The sequence below is a fragment of the Macroventuria anomochaeta genome (assembly GCF_010093625.1).
Source record: "Macroventuria anomochaeta strain CBS 525.71 unplaced genomic scaffold BU25scaffold_20, whole genome shotgun sequence".
NCBI classification, from domain to species: domain Eukaryota; kingdom Fungi; phylum Ascomycota; class Dothideomycetes; order Pleosporales; family Didymellaceae; genus Macroventuria; species Macroventuria anomochaeta.
Window position 1 is genome coordinate 14,191 of NW_022985381.1, and position 17,404 is coordinate 31,594.

Consider the following 17,404-nt stretch of genomic DNA (forward strand, 5'->3'; position numbering starts at 1 on the left):
CCATCTCCCTGTGAATTTGTCGACATGACCTGTATAGCCCACGAAAGGCACAAAACGGCGCCGAGTTCAGTATGGCCATGTGGCTGTATCTCCCGTTGCCTAGGTCGAGAGGTAAATCGAGGAAGCGCATCGTGAAGGCGCCGATGCTGCTACGGGCTTATGATCAGGCTCAAGCACTGCTGGTCGGAAAGAGATGATGGTGCAATCAAGCGGGCACTTGTAGTGTGGCAATGTGATTCGGCGTCGAGTGATGATGTATTTGCGTGAGAGAAGTCAGAGATGCGCAAGGTCGTGGAGTCTTAGGTGAGGTGAGGTTTAGACAATCTCGTCATGTTTGGAGGGCTGCGAAGGTAAGCGCTGGTATTCAATAATATCCGGCTTCTTGCTCATGCTGTGTCGAAGCTTCCGCGCGCTGACCTTGCGGTAGTGAGGATGAAGTTAGGAAGCTGCCAGCCTACTCAGTAACCCGACGACCCTTCACCAGCACCGCTCATGCCAACCGCTAGGTCTTCCCTAACCCTCGAGATCGCATCTTCCTCCACATGGTCCACAACTTTATCATCGCTCTTCTCGCTATCGTTACCCTCGTCGCCGCCAGTCACGTTGCCCGAATTCTCATCCTGACCCTCTTCGTTGTCCGACTCGTCGGTCGACTCGCCATCATCCATCTTATCATCGCGCGGATCGCGACCAAGCTCAGGCTTCTTCTTACGCTCGAAGTCCTGAGCGTGCGCGTCGCGGAAGATATCACCAACGTGTGTAAAGGCGCGCTGCAAAGGTGAAGGGCGAATCTCGCCTTCGGCCTGCGGGAAACCGCGACGCTGCCTTGCAGATGAGCGAGAGCGTTCGAGATCTGCTCCAGTTGCGGAAGTCGTTGGGGTCAGACCGTTCGGCGGTGCGGTAGCAGACTTGCGCTTTCGGGCTGGCTGCTCCTCATCGACCCTGTCACCCCGTTGATCCGCAGCGCGCAATTGGGTCTCAGGACTCGATGGGATTTCGTAGGGTAGAGGAACGTCTCGACTCGCTCGGAAGCGACCGACATTTGTGCAGTGTTCGTTCTCCACGCGGAATACCGACCATATGCCTCTTCTGAAGATCTCGCCAAGTGCAGCAACAAATGAAGTCTTGGCTGAGTGCTGCAGTTGGAGCGGATCAACGATATAAAGGACCCAGTTGAACCGCAAGATCGGATCAATCACCATAGCTGTGTAGTACCACCATACCTTCTTATAGCCAAGCTCTTTGCGCAGGAATGGATGCCTTGCGTGAGGATCACCAAGACTCCAATCGTAGTAGATATCCCAGAAGCTTGTGTAGATGGCGTTGATGATAGCGAAAGTAACGAATGCCGCCTTGTTCGGACCGGTCTTGTTGATGCGATAGATGCTCAACGTCATGTAATAGATGATAGTTGCAAAGTATTTGCCACAGTTGAGAAGGTGAGGGAACTTGTTGCCTGTATCCCAGTATCTGCGTATACATTGCAGGGCACGCCAGATGCCTGGCAAGCAGGAGAGGAAGCCCATCGTGCGCAAATGTGATGAGTTGCATTGGGCAGGATCGTCCCAGAAGCGAGCGTAGAGACAGAAGAACAATGCCATGTTCTAGATAAGGTCAGAGAGAGCATGAGGGTAGGTTCATGTGTACTTACACTCATACTGTACGTGAGCGAGCAAAACATGTCGCCGAGGTAGAAGTCTCGCCATTCGACAGGATAGATACCGGCAAGGAGAAGACGCCACTGGTGAATGTTAGCGCGTTCACAACAAGATCGCATACAAACTTACCAAAGAATACAACAGCCACATTCGACTCCTGTAGTAGAAGACCCTGATAGGGTTGACGAGCACAAGAACAGAGACACCAATCAAGATGACCGGCCAGTACAGGTACAAAGCTTCGCCGCCGACTTGGTGAAAGTTTAACTGCATAGTCAGGCCAAGAAAGAGGAAGTACCAACAGGGCAGCTGTCTGATGTTAGCCAGCACTCAACCTAACACGGTGAACTACACGGACCTCAGCAAGCTGCCTCCAGTCCAAAAAGTGACGGGTATCATATTCGAAGATAAAGACGAAGTTGATCTTGTGTTCATGCCATACACGACAGGCGAGAGAGAAGAGAAGTATCAAGAGGTTGATGAGAAAGAAGCCAGCATAGATCTGCTCATGTTAGCTTTGCATAGATGATATCTCGCTGCGCGCTCACCTGTAGCAAGTAGCTGGTGTTGACAGACAGCGCGGGATCGTCGGGATGGTATGCGTCGGCTAGACTGGATGCTTTGATAAGGCCTTGAATGCTCAGGCTGGCGCCTGCAGACAAGAGAAGTCCGTTGCGGAACGTGTTGTCGGTGTAGTCACCCGCGCGTGCAATCTTGATGCGAAGCTTGCCGACAGCGACTTTGTGGTTGCCTCGTTCGAAGTATCTAGCATAGAGATCTTCTACTGATCGGATGTGGCCTTCGATGACGTCGCTGTTCACGAACCATGCTTTGTTGACTTTGTCATTCATGTACCGCATCGATGGCCTTGCATGTACGGTCTTATCGTACTTTTTGTTGATCTTGCGGAACGCAGTGCGGTTCAGCAGGGCGTATGACTTGAGCAACTCCAGACCACGGTAGTATTCCTGGAGAGCCACCTTTAGCTTTCGCTTCGCTGACTGGTAAGGCACGTCCGGCAGCTCTGGCCGACGGGCAAAGTCACGACGGTCGTCGGTGTTCAGCATAGGCTTGAACACCGAGGGGGTTGCCAGCGCGGTCATGGCCTTTGTACTGCTACCGTACTTTCCTGCGCTGACTGCCTCGAGCGCCGCGTCTATTGGGTTCAGCCAGGAATGGCTCATTTGGTGGCCTTTCAGCTTGTGCTCCTGCGCATTCTCGTCGTTGGAGCTGTACGCTTGACCGTCTACCTCTGTGCCGGGCGCAGCGCGTTTCTCAGCCGCCTTGTGCTTCAGCTTTGCCGTCTGACGCCTGACGAGCTCGTCCAGCCGACGATCTCTCATGATGTGTAGCTGGTCTCGAAGCACGTTCAACCGATTGGTAGACTCGTCTTCTTTCTCCTTGTAGAATTGCTCGACTTTTTCCAGCTCTGAATCCAGGAACTGGAAGAACTCTGCCTGGCGGAAGTCGAGCTCGCGGTAGGCCTGGAGGGGCACATCGCCAGGGCTAGGCTCCGGATCCTGCGCGCCCATAGACATGACGCGCTCGACGAACGGTCGCGGGTGAGGCTCCACACCCGAGCCATGACCGGGCATTGAGGCCATGCGCTTCGGACTGAAGATGCTTCTGTATCGTGCTGGCAGCGAGGCATGCTTTTTGTGTGGCGACCGCGTCTTTCCAACTTCAAAGGCGTTGCCGTTGCTGGGCGAGGGCAGCTTCACCGTCTTGTGCGCTTGGAGAGGCGCTGCTGCAGGACCCACGCCCGGCGAGGCATGCTCAGGGTCCAATGCAGCGCCCGGCAGTTGCAAAGAGGGCGGTGGTCGCCCTCTCTCCGAGCTGGCATCCTTCCCGCCTGGTGGGCTGCCCACAAAGCTGCCATAGCTTGCGCCCAGCCCATTGTATCCGTCTTCGCCGTGCGCCAAGGGTGTCTCCTCCGGTGTGCGTGGCAGGTGGGACGAGTACGTGCGGCTGCGGCTGCCATTGGGTCTGATCGAACGACTTTGGCTGGCGTCTGGCACGTCGGTCGGGCCGTTCGCGTCGTTCGCGTCGTTCGCGTCGTTCGCATCACGTCCGAAGTTGTCGCGATTCAGAAAGGAGTATCTCGGGGCGACGTTGGGAGGGCCGGGCAGAGTGTTCGTGCCACGTCGGCGAAGGCGTGGTGTCTGGTTCACGTTCCGAAGTGCGCGGCTGATGGCTTTGAGTTTCTTTTTCCCGAGCTGGTCCAACAATTAACCAGCGCGCCCTCGGCGTGGGGCAGAGCCAGAGTCCTCATTGCGCACCTTATAGTGGAGATACTTGAGTCGCCATTCAGGCACAAGATCGCGCTCGATCTCCCTGGCTCTGTTAGTTGCGTCCAGCCGCGATTGTTGGGTAGGGCGGTTTACTTCGCGAATTTCATGCTAGCGCTGCGGACGCGTCAAGAACGAAGGTTAGGGTAGCAATGCGCAACACGCGGAGCTCTGCAAAGACATGGGGGACTCGAGAAGATGCTCAAGGGATGCTCAAGGGGCACTGCGAATCCTCCACGGGCTGTGCAGGAGGAGTTCGGTGCAACGCTTCACGCATAGGGTCTGCACAGCATAGGATGGCAGTGACAAGTTAGTCGCACTAATCGCACCAGTGGGTCCTCGGCCGGCAGTTGCTGGTTGGCAATCAAACGTCATCGTTTCGTGACGTTTCCTTCGTCAATCACCGCCGTCTCCGTCCAAGCAGATATACTTAACCTTGTGTCTGCTCAGAGTCGTGACGGCCACTATAAGAAAAGAAAGACATCACGGCGAAGAAGTGACTTCGAGCAGAGCAAGGAAGGTATTGCCTTCGCTCGTTTGTCATTCATTGTCGTTGTATCGTGCATCTACGTTCTATGCGCAGGGCATGGCGTTTACCAGCCACGGCGCTCAAATCGCTCAGGGCGGCCGTACTGGTTGGGGTCGTACTGGTCAGCACCGTGGTTGTCGATGTACTGCTCGTCGTACATGCGCTCCGCGTGCTCCTTAGCCTGGCGCTTGGCCTTCTCCTTGTCGAACCAGTCCTCGCCCTTGGTCTCTGCGAGCTGTCGACCTCAGTCAGCGTACGTTCACTACAATGGTACAAGGGGTGGACTGACCTTGTCGACCTCAGCGGCAGCGAAGCCAGCAACGAGCTCCTTTGCGAAAGCGTGCGAGACAGGCTTGCCTGGGTTATCTGTTAGTCTATGTCCACTGTAGTGGTACGTGAGGGTGACCAACCCTCGTTGCGCTGGTGGTCCTCGAACGCCTTGAAGCCAGCGAAAGCAGCACCTCCGGCTACAAGCTCATGGCTGAAGCTGGACTTGTTCTCCTCGAAGTTGTCATTGTTGTAGACCTGCTCGTAGCTGTCCTCGCCGCGGTCTGTGATCAATATCAGCACAGCTCATTCGAAGAACAGAGGTAGGGAAAACATACCCCAGAAACCCATTGTGAATGTGTGGTTGGTCTGAAAGGTGGTGAAGAAGGGGTAAGTGTGGTAGGAGGGGCGTAGAGCTTGTGAGTGTGAGTGTGAGTGTGAATGTGTGAATGGAAGTCAATGCCGGGCAGGACGATGACCTTAAGTAGCTGTAGCTTCTCGTACTCCACCATCCTCAAACGGAATGTCCGCTGCCATCCTTCGTCATCTAGGGCCCAGCTTTAGCAACACGGCGAATGGATCCAAACATGCCCCTCTCTTCTCGAATTGGATCAGCCATCCAGGGTCTATAAGTGGCTCAGCTGCGACACTTCCTGCAAATGACGGGCCCTTATGATGCAGTACGGAGTCGTCTAATGTCGCCATTGGATCGCTGCTCGGCCAGCTCGTCGGTTGGAACGGACGCAGCATCAACAGCACCTTGGTGGGGCCTAGACGTGTGCGTAATGAGCCTGCGGCCGGACTGTTCCCCGGCTTCTGCGCACTTAAGCTAGCCAAGCTTTCCTTGGTAAAGCTTTGCCATCGACGCCGTCTGTCTCTGGGGCTCAATACGAAGATGCATCGCAGCTGAAAGCTGTGGCGGTGCAGTCGAGATGCTTTGATTTGTACTGCAGTATTTCTAAGCTCGCTCTCGAGCTTTGGAGCCCTTCATGTCTTTTCCAGGGCTGGAGGCTGTCAACATGGCTCCTTCCAAGCTTTTCTGATCGCTTGGCCGAGCGATCTCCCGCATCCCTCCACCACCTGCGTCAGACCCGGTGGACCCCTCCAACATGCTTGCAACAACGCATAACCCGCCGCAGCCATGCCAGGGCGACTGCCCACGAAGGCCGACTTCCCGTCCTCGGTGAACCTGAGCGTCACGCCCGGTACGTCAGAATCCACATTTTGAGGTGATGCAAAAACCTGCATAACAGCAGCATAATAGCAGCATAACAAGTCAGCATTACAGCTAATTGACACAGCACCATCCGCTCAGCAACCCACCAACATCCTCATCCTCCTGCACGGCCTCGGTGACACGAATGCCTCCTTCACGCGATTAGGGCAACAGCTTAATTTACCTGAGACAGCATGCATCGCCGTACAAGCACCTGCTCCGCTGCCCTTCGACCTCGGTGGCTTCCACTGGGGTGACGACATGATCTTCGACCAAAATATGGGGGAGATGGACATGGACACAGGCTTCAAGGCGTCCACACGGCTAGTTCTTGACAAGGTCGTTCGTGAGGGCCTGGTGGGCAAGTGCGGCTACAGGCCCCGTGAGATCGTCATTTTCGGTTTCGGGCAGGGAGGCATGGTCAGCCTACAAGCTGCTGCAGAGCTTGAAGGCGAGGAACTTGGCGGTGTTGTCAGCATTGGCGGCAAACTCTCCTCTTCGCTGTCGTTGAAGACAAAAAAGAGCAGAACCCCGGTCCTGATCTGCCGGGCATCAAGAGCATCGGCGGTCACGGACAGTGCTGTCTCGAAGCTGAAAGACGCTTTCGAGTTTGTCGAGATCAAGGACTGGAAGAAGAACGGCGACGGTATGCCGAGCAACCGCGACGAGATGCTGCCCATCATGCAATTCTTCGCTCACAGATTGAGGAGCACCAAGGGCGTACCAGCTGGGAGTGTCGAGCTCAACTGAGCAAACTCAGTCAAGCTACAGTATAGATACATGCACGACAGTTCAAGCGGCGTGTCTCCTCAGTGTTGGATGGATTCTGCTATGTCATGTCTGCCGTCCCTGCTATACATTTCAGAGTTAAGATACAAAGTATAAAGCTGAACACCGCAATCCTGACAACAGCGTCACACGTACCAAGACGGTACTCCCCTTAATGTACAACCGTTGATAAGCTACACAAGACTGCTTCACAATCAAAGACGGCTTTTCCAGATGAATACGCACGTGCCAAGTGATCAGAGCTTACGTCATCGTCTTGGGCTGCATCTGTACACGTGCCTTCATATTGAACAAACATCAACTCACAATGGCAGCACCAAGGAACTCATTGCGTGGCTTTCTCACGCATGCGAAGAGTGCTTTGCGCTCCGCTATCAGCTCGAACCAGAAGGTCACTCTGGTCATTGGCAATGAGTCCGCCGGTCAGCACCTCATATGCATTATGAAAGCATTTGGAGCTGACAGGTGATAGATCTCGACTCGATGACTTGTCAGATTTTATACGCTTATGTTCGCTCTATGGCACCGCCGAAGAATGCTTTCACGCCTCTATACTTACCCGTGACCAACATACCAGCTTCTGGCATCAGCATGAGGCCCGAGTTCCTAGCAGTGTTCAAACATGCAAACATCGAGCCGGCACATCTGATCACACTCGATGACCTCCCGGCACTTTCAGAGATCCAGGCTAGGCTAAAGCCTGAAAACACTAAGTGGATTTTGGTAGACCACAATGCACTCCAAGGCCAGCTTGGCAAGATCTACTCCAGTCGTGTGCAGGGTGTCATTGACCATCATGACGACGAAGGGAGGGTACCCAAAAACACGGGCGATGAGCCTCGCATCATCGAAAAGAGTGGAAGTTGCACAAGCCTGATCACAGACTACATCCGACCCACGTGGGACATGTTGTCGGGCTCTGCCCTGTCTTCGGGCGCTGCCCACGCCCAAGGCGACAGTATGTCGGACGACGATGCCGTTGTCAAACAATGGGATGCAAGTGTTGCCCAATTGGCATTGGCGAGTATCCTCATCGATACATCGAATCTTCAGGACAAGAACAAGACTACCGATCATGACCGCAAGGCTGTTGAATATCTCGAGACAAAGATTTTGCTTTGCCCCCAGCTGGTAACGAGCTTTGACCGCACAGCGTTCTATGAAGCCATCGACGCAGCGAAGAAGGACATAGGACCGCTAAAACTACAAGACATACTACAAAAGGACTATAAGGAATGGGACCAGGATGACGGTCAGAAGCTCGGTATCAGCTCAATCGTCAAGCCTATCTCTTTTCTGAAAAACAAAGCCGACGAAGAAGCATCCTCATCCTCACCCAAAGCTTTCCTCGAGCAGTTGCAATCCTTCGCAAAAGACCACAGCCTCGACTTATACAGCATCATGACCACATCAACCTCTCAAGGTGGAGACTTCCAGCGCGAGCTCCTCGTTTGGGCCTTCAACGACAAGGCTGCATCTTGGGCGAGGTCCTTCGCGGAGAACTCGCGGGAGGAACTTGGGCTCGAAGACTGGGATGGAGACGAGGACGTGGCGAGTAGCGAGGGCCACGGGCAGTGGAGAAGAGTATGGTGGCAGCGACAAGTGCAACATAGTCGAAAACGTGTCGCGCCGTTGCTGAGGCAAGCTCACAGTTGACTTGACCAGTACACTGCCACAGAGCGCAAGAGTCAACTGTAGCAAGCGTTGGGTATGTTTGGTGGACTTGGGCCGTCTCGTGACACCATGTGTTGTGCGCCAGCAGCCGCCCAAGGATCAAGCCAGATGTTGTCCGGGTTTCTGGACTGGCGGTGTCGTCGCACATGGGAGATGCAGGTGGTAGTCAAGTTATCCCGGTCTAGCCTATCTGAGCATAGCGTGTATACAACGCATGATAACAACTCTCCTCGAAAAACGACCATGCAACCCAACGTAACATTCTGCGATGCATCGAGCAACGGCGCGATGTCTGCTCGTATCGAAAGGCACGAGCGTCTCGACTGGCTCCAGAAACAACATCTGCAGTAGAAAGCCGTTCGCCCACTTCACTGGCTTGCATCTGCAGTCGCAATTTCACACCAGCAAATCCCAAGATGTATAACCCGAGCACCTCCTTGCTACCAAATACCGACCACCAATAGCGAAAGATGAGGTTTCGTGACAGCAAAACCGTGCATATGCGTCCATCTGCTTAAGGGGTGCCAGCACATCAAGCGCAAGTCTCGCGTAGCAGTGACACCTATGGGGACCCCGGTCAAGGCAGCTCAGCAAGAGCGAGCCCACACAGTTGCGCGCACGTCACGAGGTCGAGACTCTCGACTGCAGCGGCGCGAGAAAAGCGACTGGAGGAGATGCGCTGCTTTGCTGCAGAGAGAAACATCGCGCTGCAGCGTGTTTGAGACGAGGACCATGTGCTATGGGTGGTGTGCTATATGCGAGCTAGATGGGGGCTAGAGGGGTCGCAGAGGGGGCCGGCGGGAGCGAGGCGAGAGGGCGCCAAAAAACGTTGAAATAACACGCGAGGCTGCCGATCTACCACAAATGTGCTGTTGATGAGGTTCGAGGGGTTCCTTGTGTTTCAAGCACCTGAAAGGACAGTTCGCTGTTCTTGCAGCTAGGACCAGCTCTCGCCGCTACTGCTGGTGAGGTATCTGGCGGGCTGCAGTGTGATGCATGGCAGAGCTGCTGTGGCCCCGCGATGATGCAGCCTGATTGGCCTGCAAGCTCCAGTGATGTGTGCTGGTCCTGCAAGTCATGGCGGTCACTCAGCAGCGCTGCTGAAAGGGCTCTGGCGGTGTATTGTTGCCACCAGTCTGCGTGAACAACGACGCGAACATATTCCTCCACTGCCGGAGCTGCTCCTGCTCACCCTCGCCGCTCCTCCCCTCGCTTCCCGTTCTGTGGCCAGCGCTGTTGGCTGGTGTTGTTGTTGCGCAAGCTCACTGACTCGAGTCCATCCAATCACCGTGGCCCGCGACTATCGACAACGGCGGGTGCTTGAAGCAGATCAGACTGACAGCGCATCCGCTCCTCGACAGCCGCGTCGCGGTGGAGAGACGCGCCCAAAGTAGCCTCCGAGTCTCCCAAGCCCGCATGCCTCATCTGGCAATGCGGTAGAGCACCGTATACCTCTTGAGCTGTTGTTGTATGTCGACATCGAGTAGGCCCATGCTGCCTCATGGCGACGACAACATGCTGCGGCACACCCCTCCCCGTACGTGAGCGTTTCCTACTGTAGCTGCTCATCTCCTGTGCCTGTGCCTGTGCCCGCTGCTCCTGACCCGGTGTTATTATGCCCAATCTGCGACAACCTGGCGCGCATCAGTGGCTCTGTACGATGAGCTGGCACTGGAACGACTTGACTCTGCCCTACCGCGACTGACACGACTACTGACGCTCTCCCAGCCAAGTCGCCCGCCGTCCCCCATGTGTCGACTGTGGCCAAGGTGTCGTCCCGCGCCCACACGCCGCAACAACCTACAACTGTGAGCGACGAGCCGCCTGCAGAGGCTCCCAGGTCCTCTCCTGTCCCCAGGTCGCCGTCGCCGTGCCTGCTCTCTCGCAAGCACGACCCGTCCCCCGCGACCATGAGCATGGGGCCACGGCCTGGCGCTCACGAACACAACCACAATGGCCTGCAGCGTCCACACATAGCCTCTTCCATATCTGCCCCCGCAGGAAAACTACCACGACTGCTCCCCGCCGACCTCTCTGCCTACAGCGATGCCCTCCTCCCCACCGCCGCCATACCCACCTCTGCCACCTCGCTCGCCGAGCTCGCCCATCTGATCCGCCTGCAGGGCTACCAGGAGCAGCGCAAAGCCCACTCGCGCATCCGCCTGCACCGTTGGCTGGTCTCGAGCGCCCTCTCCGCACGTCTGGTACACTGCGGGGAGCTGGCATACCGCACGCTCGTCGACAACTTCCGCTCCGACGACAAGAAGAACTTCGCTTCGCTGTACAATGCCCTCAACGACGTGCGCAACTCGTGCGACGCAAGCCGGCAATACGCCCTCTTGGAGCCGGACCTGGGATTTGGAAAGGCCAAGAGCGCCCCCAAGAGCGACAAGGCCTCGCTTTCTTTCTCTACGTTTCTCAATGATGTCCCGTCCAAGATCTTGGACGACCTTCTCGATTTCATTTCCGAAGTCCGCACCAATCCTGATTTCCTTGCTGCAAGGATTGCGAGCCTGTCTCAGCAAGAACTTGCTTCTCTTTCGTCGTTTCGTCAAGCGCTTGATCCTGTTGAGTCTGTTATTGCTATTACTGGAGCGCGGGGCAAGAACCCTGCTGCGAGCAAGCCCACGCAAAATGGCCCCAGTCCGGTGGAGAGGCTGCTGAGCTTCCAGCGACATGATCCTCTTGCGGCACTTATCTACACCATCTTTGCCAATTCCTCTGGACCGGACTCCGCTGAAGACTTGCGCCGCACTGATGTTTGGGCGACTACATGCGCCCAGATGATCAAGGAGAACAAAGCTGGAACGGACAGGTTCGTCAAGACAGTCCTTGATGTATGGGCTGGTATGCGAGAGTGGCCTGGAAAAGCCAACTTGGAGCTCTACCTGATGCAGGCCTTGCAAGATGGCCAGTTCCTGCTGGAGAAAGCCGAGGACCAACCTACGCGACAAGGCCAGCCGGCACCGCGGAGCACCAAGGACACCATTGCCGCTGATGAGTTCTTCGACAAGGCTGTGAAGCGCCTGTTCGAGGTCGTGGACGATGAGCCGAGCGCCGGAGGCATACCAGAAGGTGTTCTTGAAATCGGAAACGCCATTCTCCGCAAACTAGATGACGAGAGGGGTATCCGTAGAGGAGCGCAGAGTTTCTTCGTTTCGCGTTGGCTGTTCACCACTTATCTGATGAACGCTATCATCCATCCCGAGGCATGTCTATCTCAGGCAGAATTTCTCAAATGTTGGGCTAACGAATGTAGACACATGGCATCATGATCCAGCACCACATCAGCGAACACGCCCGCCAGAAGATCCTCAAGGAAATCGCAGTCCGCGCACAAAAGCATGTTTTGGACCTGACCTACAATTGGTACGAGCTTTCCTTCGGTGTTCGCCTTTTCCAGGAAGCTAACTTTTGTGATAGGAAGCAACAAGTGCCTGTTCTTCCGGAAATCCGTACTCACATTGAAAGCATAATAGCCAGGTTCAAGCACACAAAGACGTATTCCAAGCCCATTCTCCTACCGGCCAAAGCGATTACATCCCCTCGAGAAACCGTGGAAGTACAACCGTTCATTGTGCTCTGCCCGTCGGACATCATAACTTTGGTCAACACGCTCTTCCCGGAGCGACGCCCGTCGTCAAGCCACCTGAGCAAGGACGCTGAACGCCGAGGTGGAATCGCTTCGTCTGCGTCGTCCATGTCTGGAGTGTCAATGCCATTCCGTAGCGCTTCTGCTACCGCGACTGACGCAAGCTCCATCTTGAGTGCAAGTGCGTCATCCATGACTAGCGACACTACGTCCAGGGAGCCCCTTCTGGACATTGGTAACATTGACCGCAATCTACCACTGGGAGAAGCATACGCCGAGTCCAAGATTGCGCCTAGCGAGAGCTATGGGCGACACCTGAGGATGGCCTGCTCTGAGATGTCACGTATCTTGGGTATCGATGCCACCTCTGGCTCATGCCACCCTTGCAAGGAGCGCTGGGCTGTGTTGTACATCTCTGCTGACGGCAAGCAACTGAAGCATCGTATGCGAAAAGACTCTGACGATGAAGATGAGCACGATGAGGACTCGCATGATACTGACAGCAGCGACGATGAGGGCTCGGGGGCAATTGATCTTGAAAACGACTACCACCAGTTGAAGGAGGCCATCGCTAAGCTGGTCGAGGAGTACGAAATACCGAAGGAGCTGTCCCCCGACAGCGAGTCAAAGAGCTTCAGCAATCGCATGACTACTCGCAAGGGAGGGAGAGGCCATGGCCTGGGCCGAGTCGCCAGCGAGACCTTTGGGTCTCGCAATCCTTACAGTCAGCCTCAGCCTCAGACGCAAAGTCAGCTCACCAACCTGATTGCAAGCCAACGTAATGTCCCCGCGCGCCACCGCTCGCCACAGAATCCAAGAAGCAACAGCAACCCACAGAACCCGAACGAAAGACAGGAGGGCAACTCAGTATTGGTTACAATGCTCGAGTCAGCTATGCTTCAATGTCAGGCTCGCTCGGACTTCGTTAACGCGCTCATGTACCACAAGACATTAGCGAGTCTGCGTAGGCTCAGTTCACCCACACTCGTCAAGAACGGATATGCTGCACTACTCAACTACTTCTCGCGTGGTCCACGCGATTCTCTCAGCAAGGCTGCCAACGCAATCGAAGAGTTCGAAGCATGGTTTGTCTGGCTGAAGCAATCTCAAGAGAGATCTGACGGCATGATCGAAGAGATGATGGTCGGTTTTAAGAATCTGCGAGACAAGATGTGGTACATCAGCGATGTCCGAGGATCGAAAGAATACGATGAGGCCAAGAACGTCGCCCTTGCTCTTAAGATCATGGGTCAACCGAGGAAGACACTCGATGGCAAGCCATTGCAGACACCGCGCTCCCGCAACTACTCCAAGTCGTCCTCGAACAACTTCGCACTGAGGAACGAGGCCCAGCTCGTTGATGTTATGGCTGCTTCACAGGACTTCGGTGGACCGAACAAGCTCTCGGACGAACAGTCTGAGATCACTTTGAAGTGGATCAATCAATACGGGATTGAGAATTTTTGTAAAGGCGAGGAGCGCATTCATCGCTTCTGCCTTGAGATCGACAAGTGTGTCAACAAAATTGTTGCCGACAACCTGATGGAAGGCCCTACGCTCTGGGCCAGCGACCTGTACAAACGCGACCAGCAGATCTTAGATAGTGGCCGCCAAAAGGGAGATCTCTTCCTTACCGGCGTTGGCACGCTATCTGTTGCTGGCGACGAGGAGTACGAAACACACGGCCGACCCGGCTCACGGAACCTTGACTTTGCACAGCGCCCAAGCCACAGCAGTCTGCGCTCGGTCGCCAACCGCAATGTGTCGGGTCACAGCTTCGATCAGAGTCCTTGGGGTACCAGTCCCATCGAGTCTCACGATTACTTTGGTGGTTCGTCGCCAATCATGGCTATCGACGCGGCTACAACGTTTTGGTCGCCATTCCAGACACAGGCTCAGTCGCCGACCAGCGCTGCCAGCATCCGACCGCGCACCGCTTCGTCGTCCAAGGGCACAGTAATGCTGAAGCAGTCGGCAAGCGTCAACGAGGAGAAGCGCCGCTTCCTGCTTGACCTCAAACAAACACTGACCGGATTGCTTCTGAGCGATCTCGGAACCATGGTCTTTGCCAATGGAAGTGAGACTGATTCTTGGTTCGGCGGTGACATTCTGGAAGACTGCATTCAGCGCAGAGACGAAGAGGAACGCAAGCGCAAGAAACAGCTTGCCAAGAAGAAGAGCATGAAGGGTTTGCGAAAGCAGGCTCATATCGACCAGCGCAATGTGCCACTCGATACCCTTGGGAGGACCGAGAGAGGCCAAGCTGCACCACCTGTTGCGACTTTCCAACATGCTGCGGGCTCTGACGCGCATCACTCGGCGGGCGAACACTCTTCAACATCGAGCGATGCTACTTCCCACTCGGCTGGCATCACTGCTGCGAAGAAAGCTGGTCTGCTTGAGTTCCCATACAATGTGGCATTCCGACGCCTGCTCAGCAAATTCGCAACGCACCCTAACCCCTACTCGAAGTTGCACGCGCTCTACGAGCTCGAACTCCTCATTATCGCCTCCCTCTCATCCCGCTCCGGCCGCTCCTACAACAACCGCCGCGACACACTGCCGGCAGTCCCCCAATCCCCCACCCTTGGCGCTGTCCCCGAATTCAGCTCCCGCGAACCCGCGACCCAGCACTCTCGCGCCCAGAACCTCGAGGAAGCAATTGCCCACTGCTCCGAGCGCCGCGCTCACACCATGTCCGGTGATCGCGCCTCACCAGTACCCCATCGCAGCGGCGCTCGCTCCCCCGTCGGCCCACCCAGCACCGACATGATCGTCGAAGTCATCCAAGGCCTCCTTCGTGACACCGACATCCGCCCCAAATCCCTCTTCCGCGACCTGCAGTACATCGCCTCCTTTGTGCCCGCGCAGATGCTCGACAAGACGGAGCGCGGCAAAGCGTTCTGGGACGTCGGACTCGCAGCCCTAGGACTGAAACAAGACGTATGCCGGATCATGGTGGAGCTCGTGGACGAAGTCATCAATGCCTCAAACTCAACCCGCAACGCCGCCGTCCAACAACAAAGCACCTCCACCGAAAAGTCCAGTGGGGACAGAATGACCACACCCATCCTGGAGCCCACATCGCGCTACAACATGGAAGACGCAGCGCGCATGCTGCTCATCACGGCCAAAGAAGGTGACGCCGTCGCCGAGCGCGAGCTCGCTATCTTTTACCTCACGAGCCCCGAACTGCTGCACCGTGCTGTGCTGCCGCTTACGAAGCCGAGCGAGGTGTTCAAGACGGAGTTGCTGAATCGCGAGAGGAAGGCGAGTCAGGACCCGGCAAGGAGTGATCCGATGACGATGTGTGTTGCGCAGCATTGGATGGAGCAGAGTATGAAGGGGGGTGATGGGCTGGCCGCTAAATACCTGCGCCAGCGCTCAGAACTGGAGAGCATACCATCGCGGGCGTGAGAAGTGTTGGTTTGAGTTTATACCCCGTTATATTTGTTGTTGTTGCGTTGTGCGTGCGCTGTTGGATGATCTGCATGCATAGCGAGGTGTTTTCTGTTTCTGTTTCTGGTTTGGCGTTTTGGTTGCATAAGCATAATTCCCCCTTAGCTTGTTGTCGGGCTCGTAATGTTAGTGTGGCAGATGGGACTGACAGGTACACGATGAAGATGGTTCATGAAGGACGGACATGTCACGGAAGAGTTGCATGAAGGATGGTGATGTGAATATGGACGGAGCTCGGCTGGTAACGAATCTCCTAGTACACGTGTGGGCTAGTATCTGAGTATCTGATAGTCATGAGCATTCTTGAGATACCACATAGGGTAGATTTAGGCAATGAAATATATGCGCAAAGCGCATGTTGTAACCTTCAGTGACTACGTTCCCGCATTGGCGGGTTCAAAATCGTCCAATTACTCGAGGAGCGCTGTTCATTCAAAACTGTCATTTTCGTCATGAGGTGTGGTGCGACAGGTCACATGGCTTCGGTCAATATCATCAAGCCACGAGCAGAAGACAGGAGCAGCACGCAAAAAAGCTGTGCCTTGGCTGTTGGGCTGCAATGAAGGAGAGGCCTGCCGCAGGCTTGGCTCTGAGGCAGGCAAGGGCTGCAGGCCTCCTTCTGACAAGCGAGGTTAAATCTAGTGGGGTCAGAGAGGCCGGCAAGGCAGGGCCGCTTTAGCCCATTGCGTCAATTCACTAGTGTTGTCCAATTAGGGTAGACTACGACCTTACTGTTCTCTGTTTAACCCTGACCCTAATGGTGACCTTGGACAGGAGCTCAGAGCCTGTCGGGTATGGTACGCTGGCAGGAACGTATACCTTGAGGTTGACGGTGACGTTCCCATGGGCGGATATCACCTCTCGAATGGTTGTTTCCATCCACGGAGTCATTCTTATGGATTGATGTCGTGCCGGCGATACCTTGGATGTCGAGTTCGTTGGCGTAGGTCAAGAAGCGGACCAAGCTCATCTGGTCGTCAGGCTTGTTGCTCATGTCTCTCGCGACGAAGACACGGTGCTTGTGGTCGTAGCAACTCGTCTCGCATTGTCGTGTGCCGTCTGAGGTTTGCGCAAAGACTGAAGTCGCCAGTGAGAGACTGGAAAAATGTAGGAACCTCATTGTAGGAAGGATAGATTTGAGCCCTCTATGCGTTGTACCCCATTGTATGCCTCCAGGCACATTACTTATACTGATGAGGATCACCGTTCAGCTGAATCCTAATTACCTTGTGGAAAAAATCTTCATGCTCCTATCCTTGATCGTTCATTCCGTCTGACCAGCTTTTGTGGAAGTGGCTTGCGATGCATCGGTGTGCTTGGAACGGTTTGCCCTCCCACACGTTCGACTGTGCTATGTGCGTATGGATCGAGATCACGGCGAAGATAACCCATGGGCAGTTTGGTGAGGAGAAATCCCTCTTCCGGTTAAAGAAGACCACGACCCTTTTTTGGACGGTTTCCCAGGTTTTGTATCTCTGTCAGCAATCCACCGTAATCGTGATTGTATATATCTTGTTAGATGGCCTTGTTCAGGTCCAGGATACTAGACACAACTCATCATTGACAACTTTCCAGGGCGGAGGACCATCTAGCACCCGCTTTGGGGTCGAATGAATACACATAGCAGATTGCGGCCTTTCGTACCAGCGACACATGGAGTTGATGGCTTCAGGTAGTTCTGCACTATTGCTCTTGTCAATACAGCATGTATCGGCCCAAGCCCATAGGATACTGTGTCCGGCAGCTTTGCGACAGGCCTGATCGATTTTGTCGTAACTCTTCATTCCTTGACATTGAGTTCCAATGTAGTCTTGGTATGGCACCTCTTCTTCGCCCCAGGTGTGGGATAGAACCGCGTAGATAGGTGGTTCACCAAAAAAATTCCTTGAGTTCTCGATTTCTTGGTATTGATGAGTCGCATAGTGCCGCGAC

At 55.0% G+C, this 17,404-nt stretch overlaps 7 protein-coding genes across 7 annotated transcripts; 3 read left to right on the forward strand and 4 right to left on the reverse strand.

Annotated features, from left to right (window-relative positions):
• Positions 1-355: 355 nt before the first annotated feature.
• On the reverse strand, positions 356-4,214 carry BU25DRAFT_369495 (EXS-domain-containing protein). The gene is made up of 7 exons (XM_033703930.1): positions 4,043-4,214; positions 3,938-3,992; positions 2,207-3,874; positions 2,017-2,160; positions 1,788-1,967; positions 1,652-1,741; positions 356-1,604 (listed from the first exon to the last, which is right to left on the reverse strand). Exons 1-7 carry the CDS (start codon positions 4,054-4,056, stop codon positions 459-461), a joined length of 3,297 nt encoding a protein of 1,098 aa, XP_033560706.1. The 5' UTR covers positions 4,057-4,214; the 3' UTR covers positions 356-458.
• Positions 4,215-4,539: 325 nt separating this feature from the next.
• On the reverse strand, positions 4,540-5,027 carry BU25DRAFT_343187 (uncharacterized protein; the record flags this gene model as incomplete). The annotated part of the gene is made up of 3 exons (XM_033702941.1): positions 4,540-4,710; positions 4,765-4,832; positions 4,886-5,027. Coding segments are annotated over 3 exons (381 nt in total), but the record flags the coding sequence as incomplete, so codon positions are not given.
• An 823-nt stretch (positions 5,028-5,850) lies between these two features.
• On the forward strand, positions 5,851-6,760 carry BU25DRAFT_411493 (alpha/beta-hydrolase). The gene is made up of 2 exons (XM_033706566.1): positions 5,851-5,947; positions 6,044-6,760. The coding sequence occupies exons 1-2, from the start codon at positions 5,884-5,886 to the stop codon at positions 6,706-6,708; spliced, it is 729 nt and encodes a 242-aa protein (XP_033560708.1). The 5' UTR covers positions 5,851-5,883; the 3' UTR covers positions 6,709-6,760.
• Positions 6,761-6,881: 121 nt separating this feature from the next.
• On the forward strand, positions 6,882-8,419 carry BU25DRAFT_89460 (DHH phosphoesterase). The gene is made up of 2 exons (XM_033712222.1): positions 6,882-7,169; positions 7,220-8,419. The coding sequence occupies exons 1-2, from the start codon at positions 7,055-7,057 to the stop codon at positions 8,401-8,403; spliced, it is 1,299 nt and encodes a 432-aa protein (XP_033560709.1). The 5' UTR covers positions 6,882-7,054; the 3' UTR covers positions 8,404-8,419.
• Positions 8,420-10,268: 1,849 nt separating this feature from the next.
• On the forward strand, positions 10,269-15,803 carry BU25DRAFT_394444 (uncharacterized protein). The gene is made up of 3 exons (XM_033704741.1): positions 10,269-11,630; positions 11,681-11,790; positions 11,845-15,803. Exons 1-3 carry the CDS (start codon positions 10,332-10,334, stop codon positions 15,428-15,430), a joined length of 4,995 nt encoding a protein of 1,664 aa, XP_033560710.1. The 5' UTR covers positions 10,269-10,331; the 3' UTR covers positions 15,431-15,803.
• A 447-nt stretch (positions 15,804-16,250) lies between these two features.
• On the reverse strand, positions 16,251-16,592 carry BU25DRAFT_422297 (DUF1593-domain-containing protein; the record flags this gene model as incomplete). The annotated part of the gene is made up of 1 exon (XM_033708143.1): positions 16,251-16,592. The coding sequence occupies one exon, from the start codon at positions 16,590-16,592 to the stop codon at positions 16,251-16,253; it is 342 nt and encodes a 113-aa protein (XP_033560711.1).
• Positions 16,593-17,112: 520 nt separating this feature from the next.
• On the reverse strand, positions 17,113-17,325 carry BU25DRAFT_313031 (uncharacterized protein; the record flags this gene model as incomplete). The annotated part of the gene is made up of 1 exon (XM_033702159.1): positions 17,113-17,325. A coding segment is annotated over one exon (213 nt), but the record flags the coding sequence as incomplete, so codon positions are not given.
• Between the last annotated feature and the right edge of the window lie 79 nt (positions 17,326-17,404).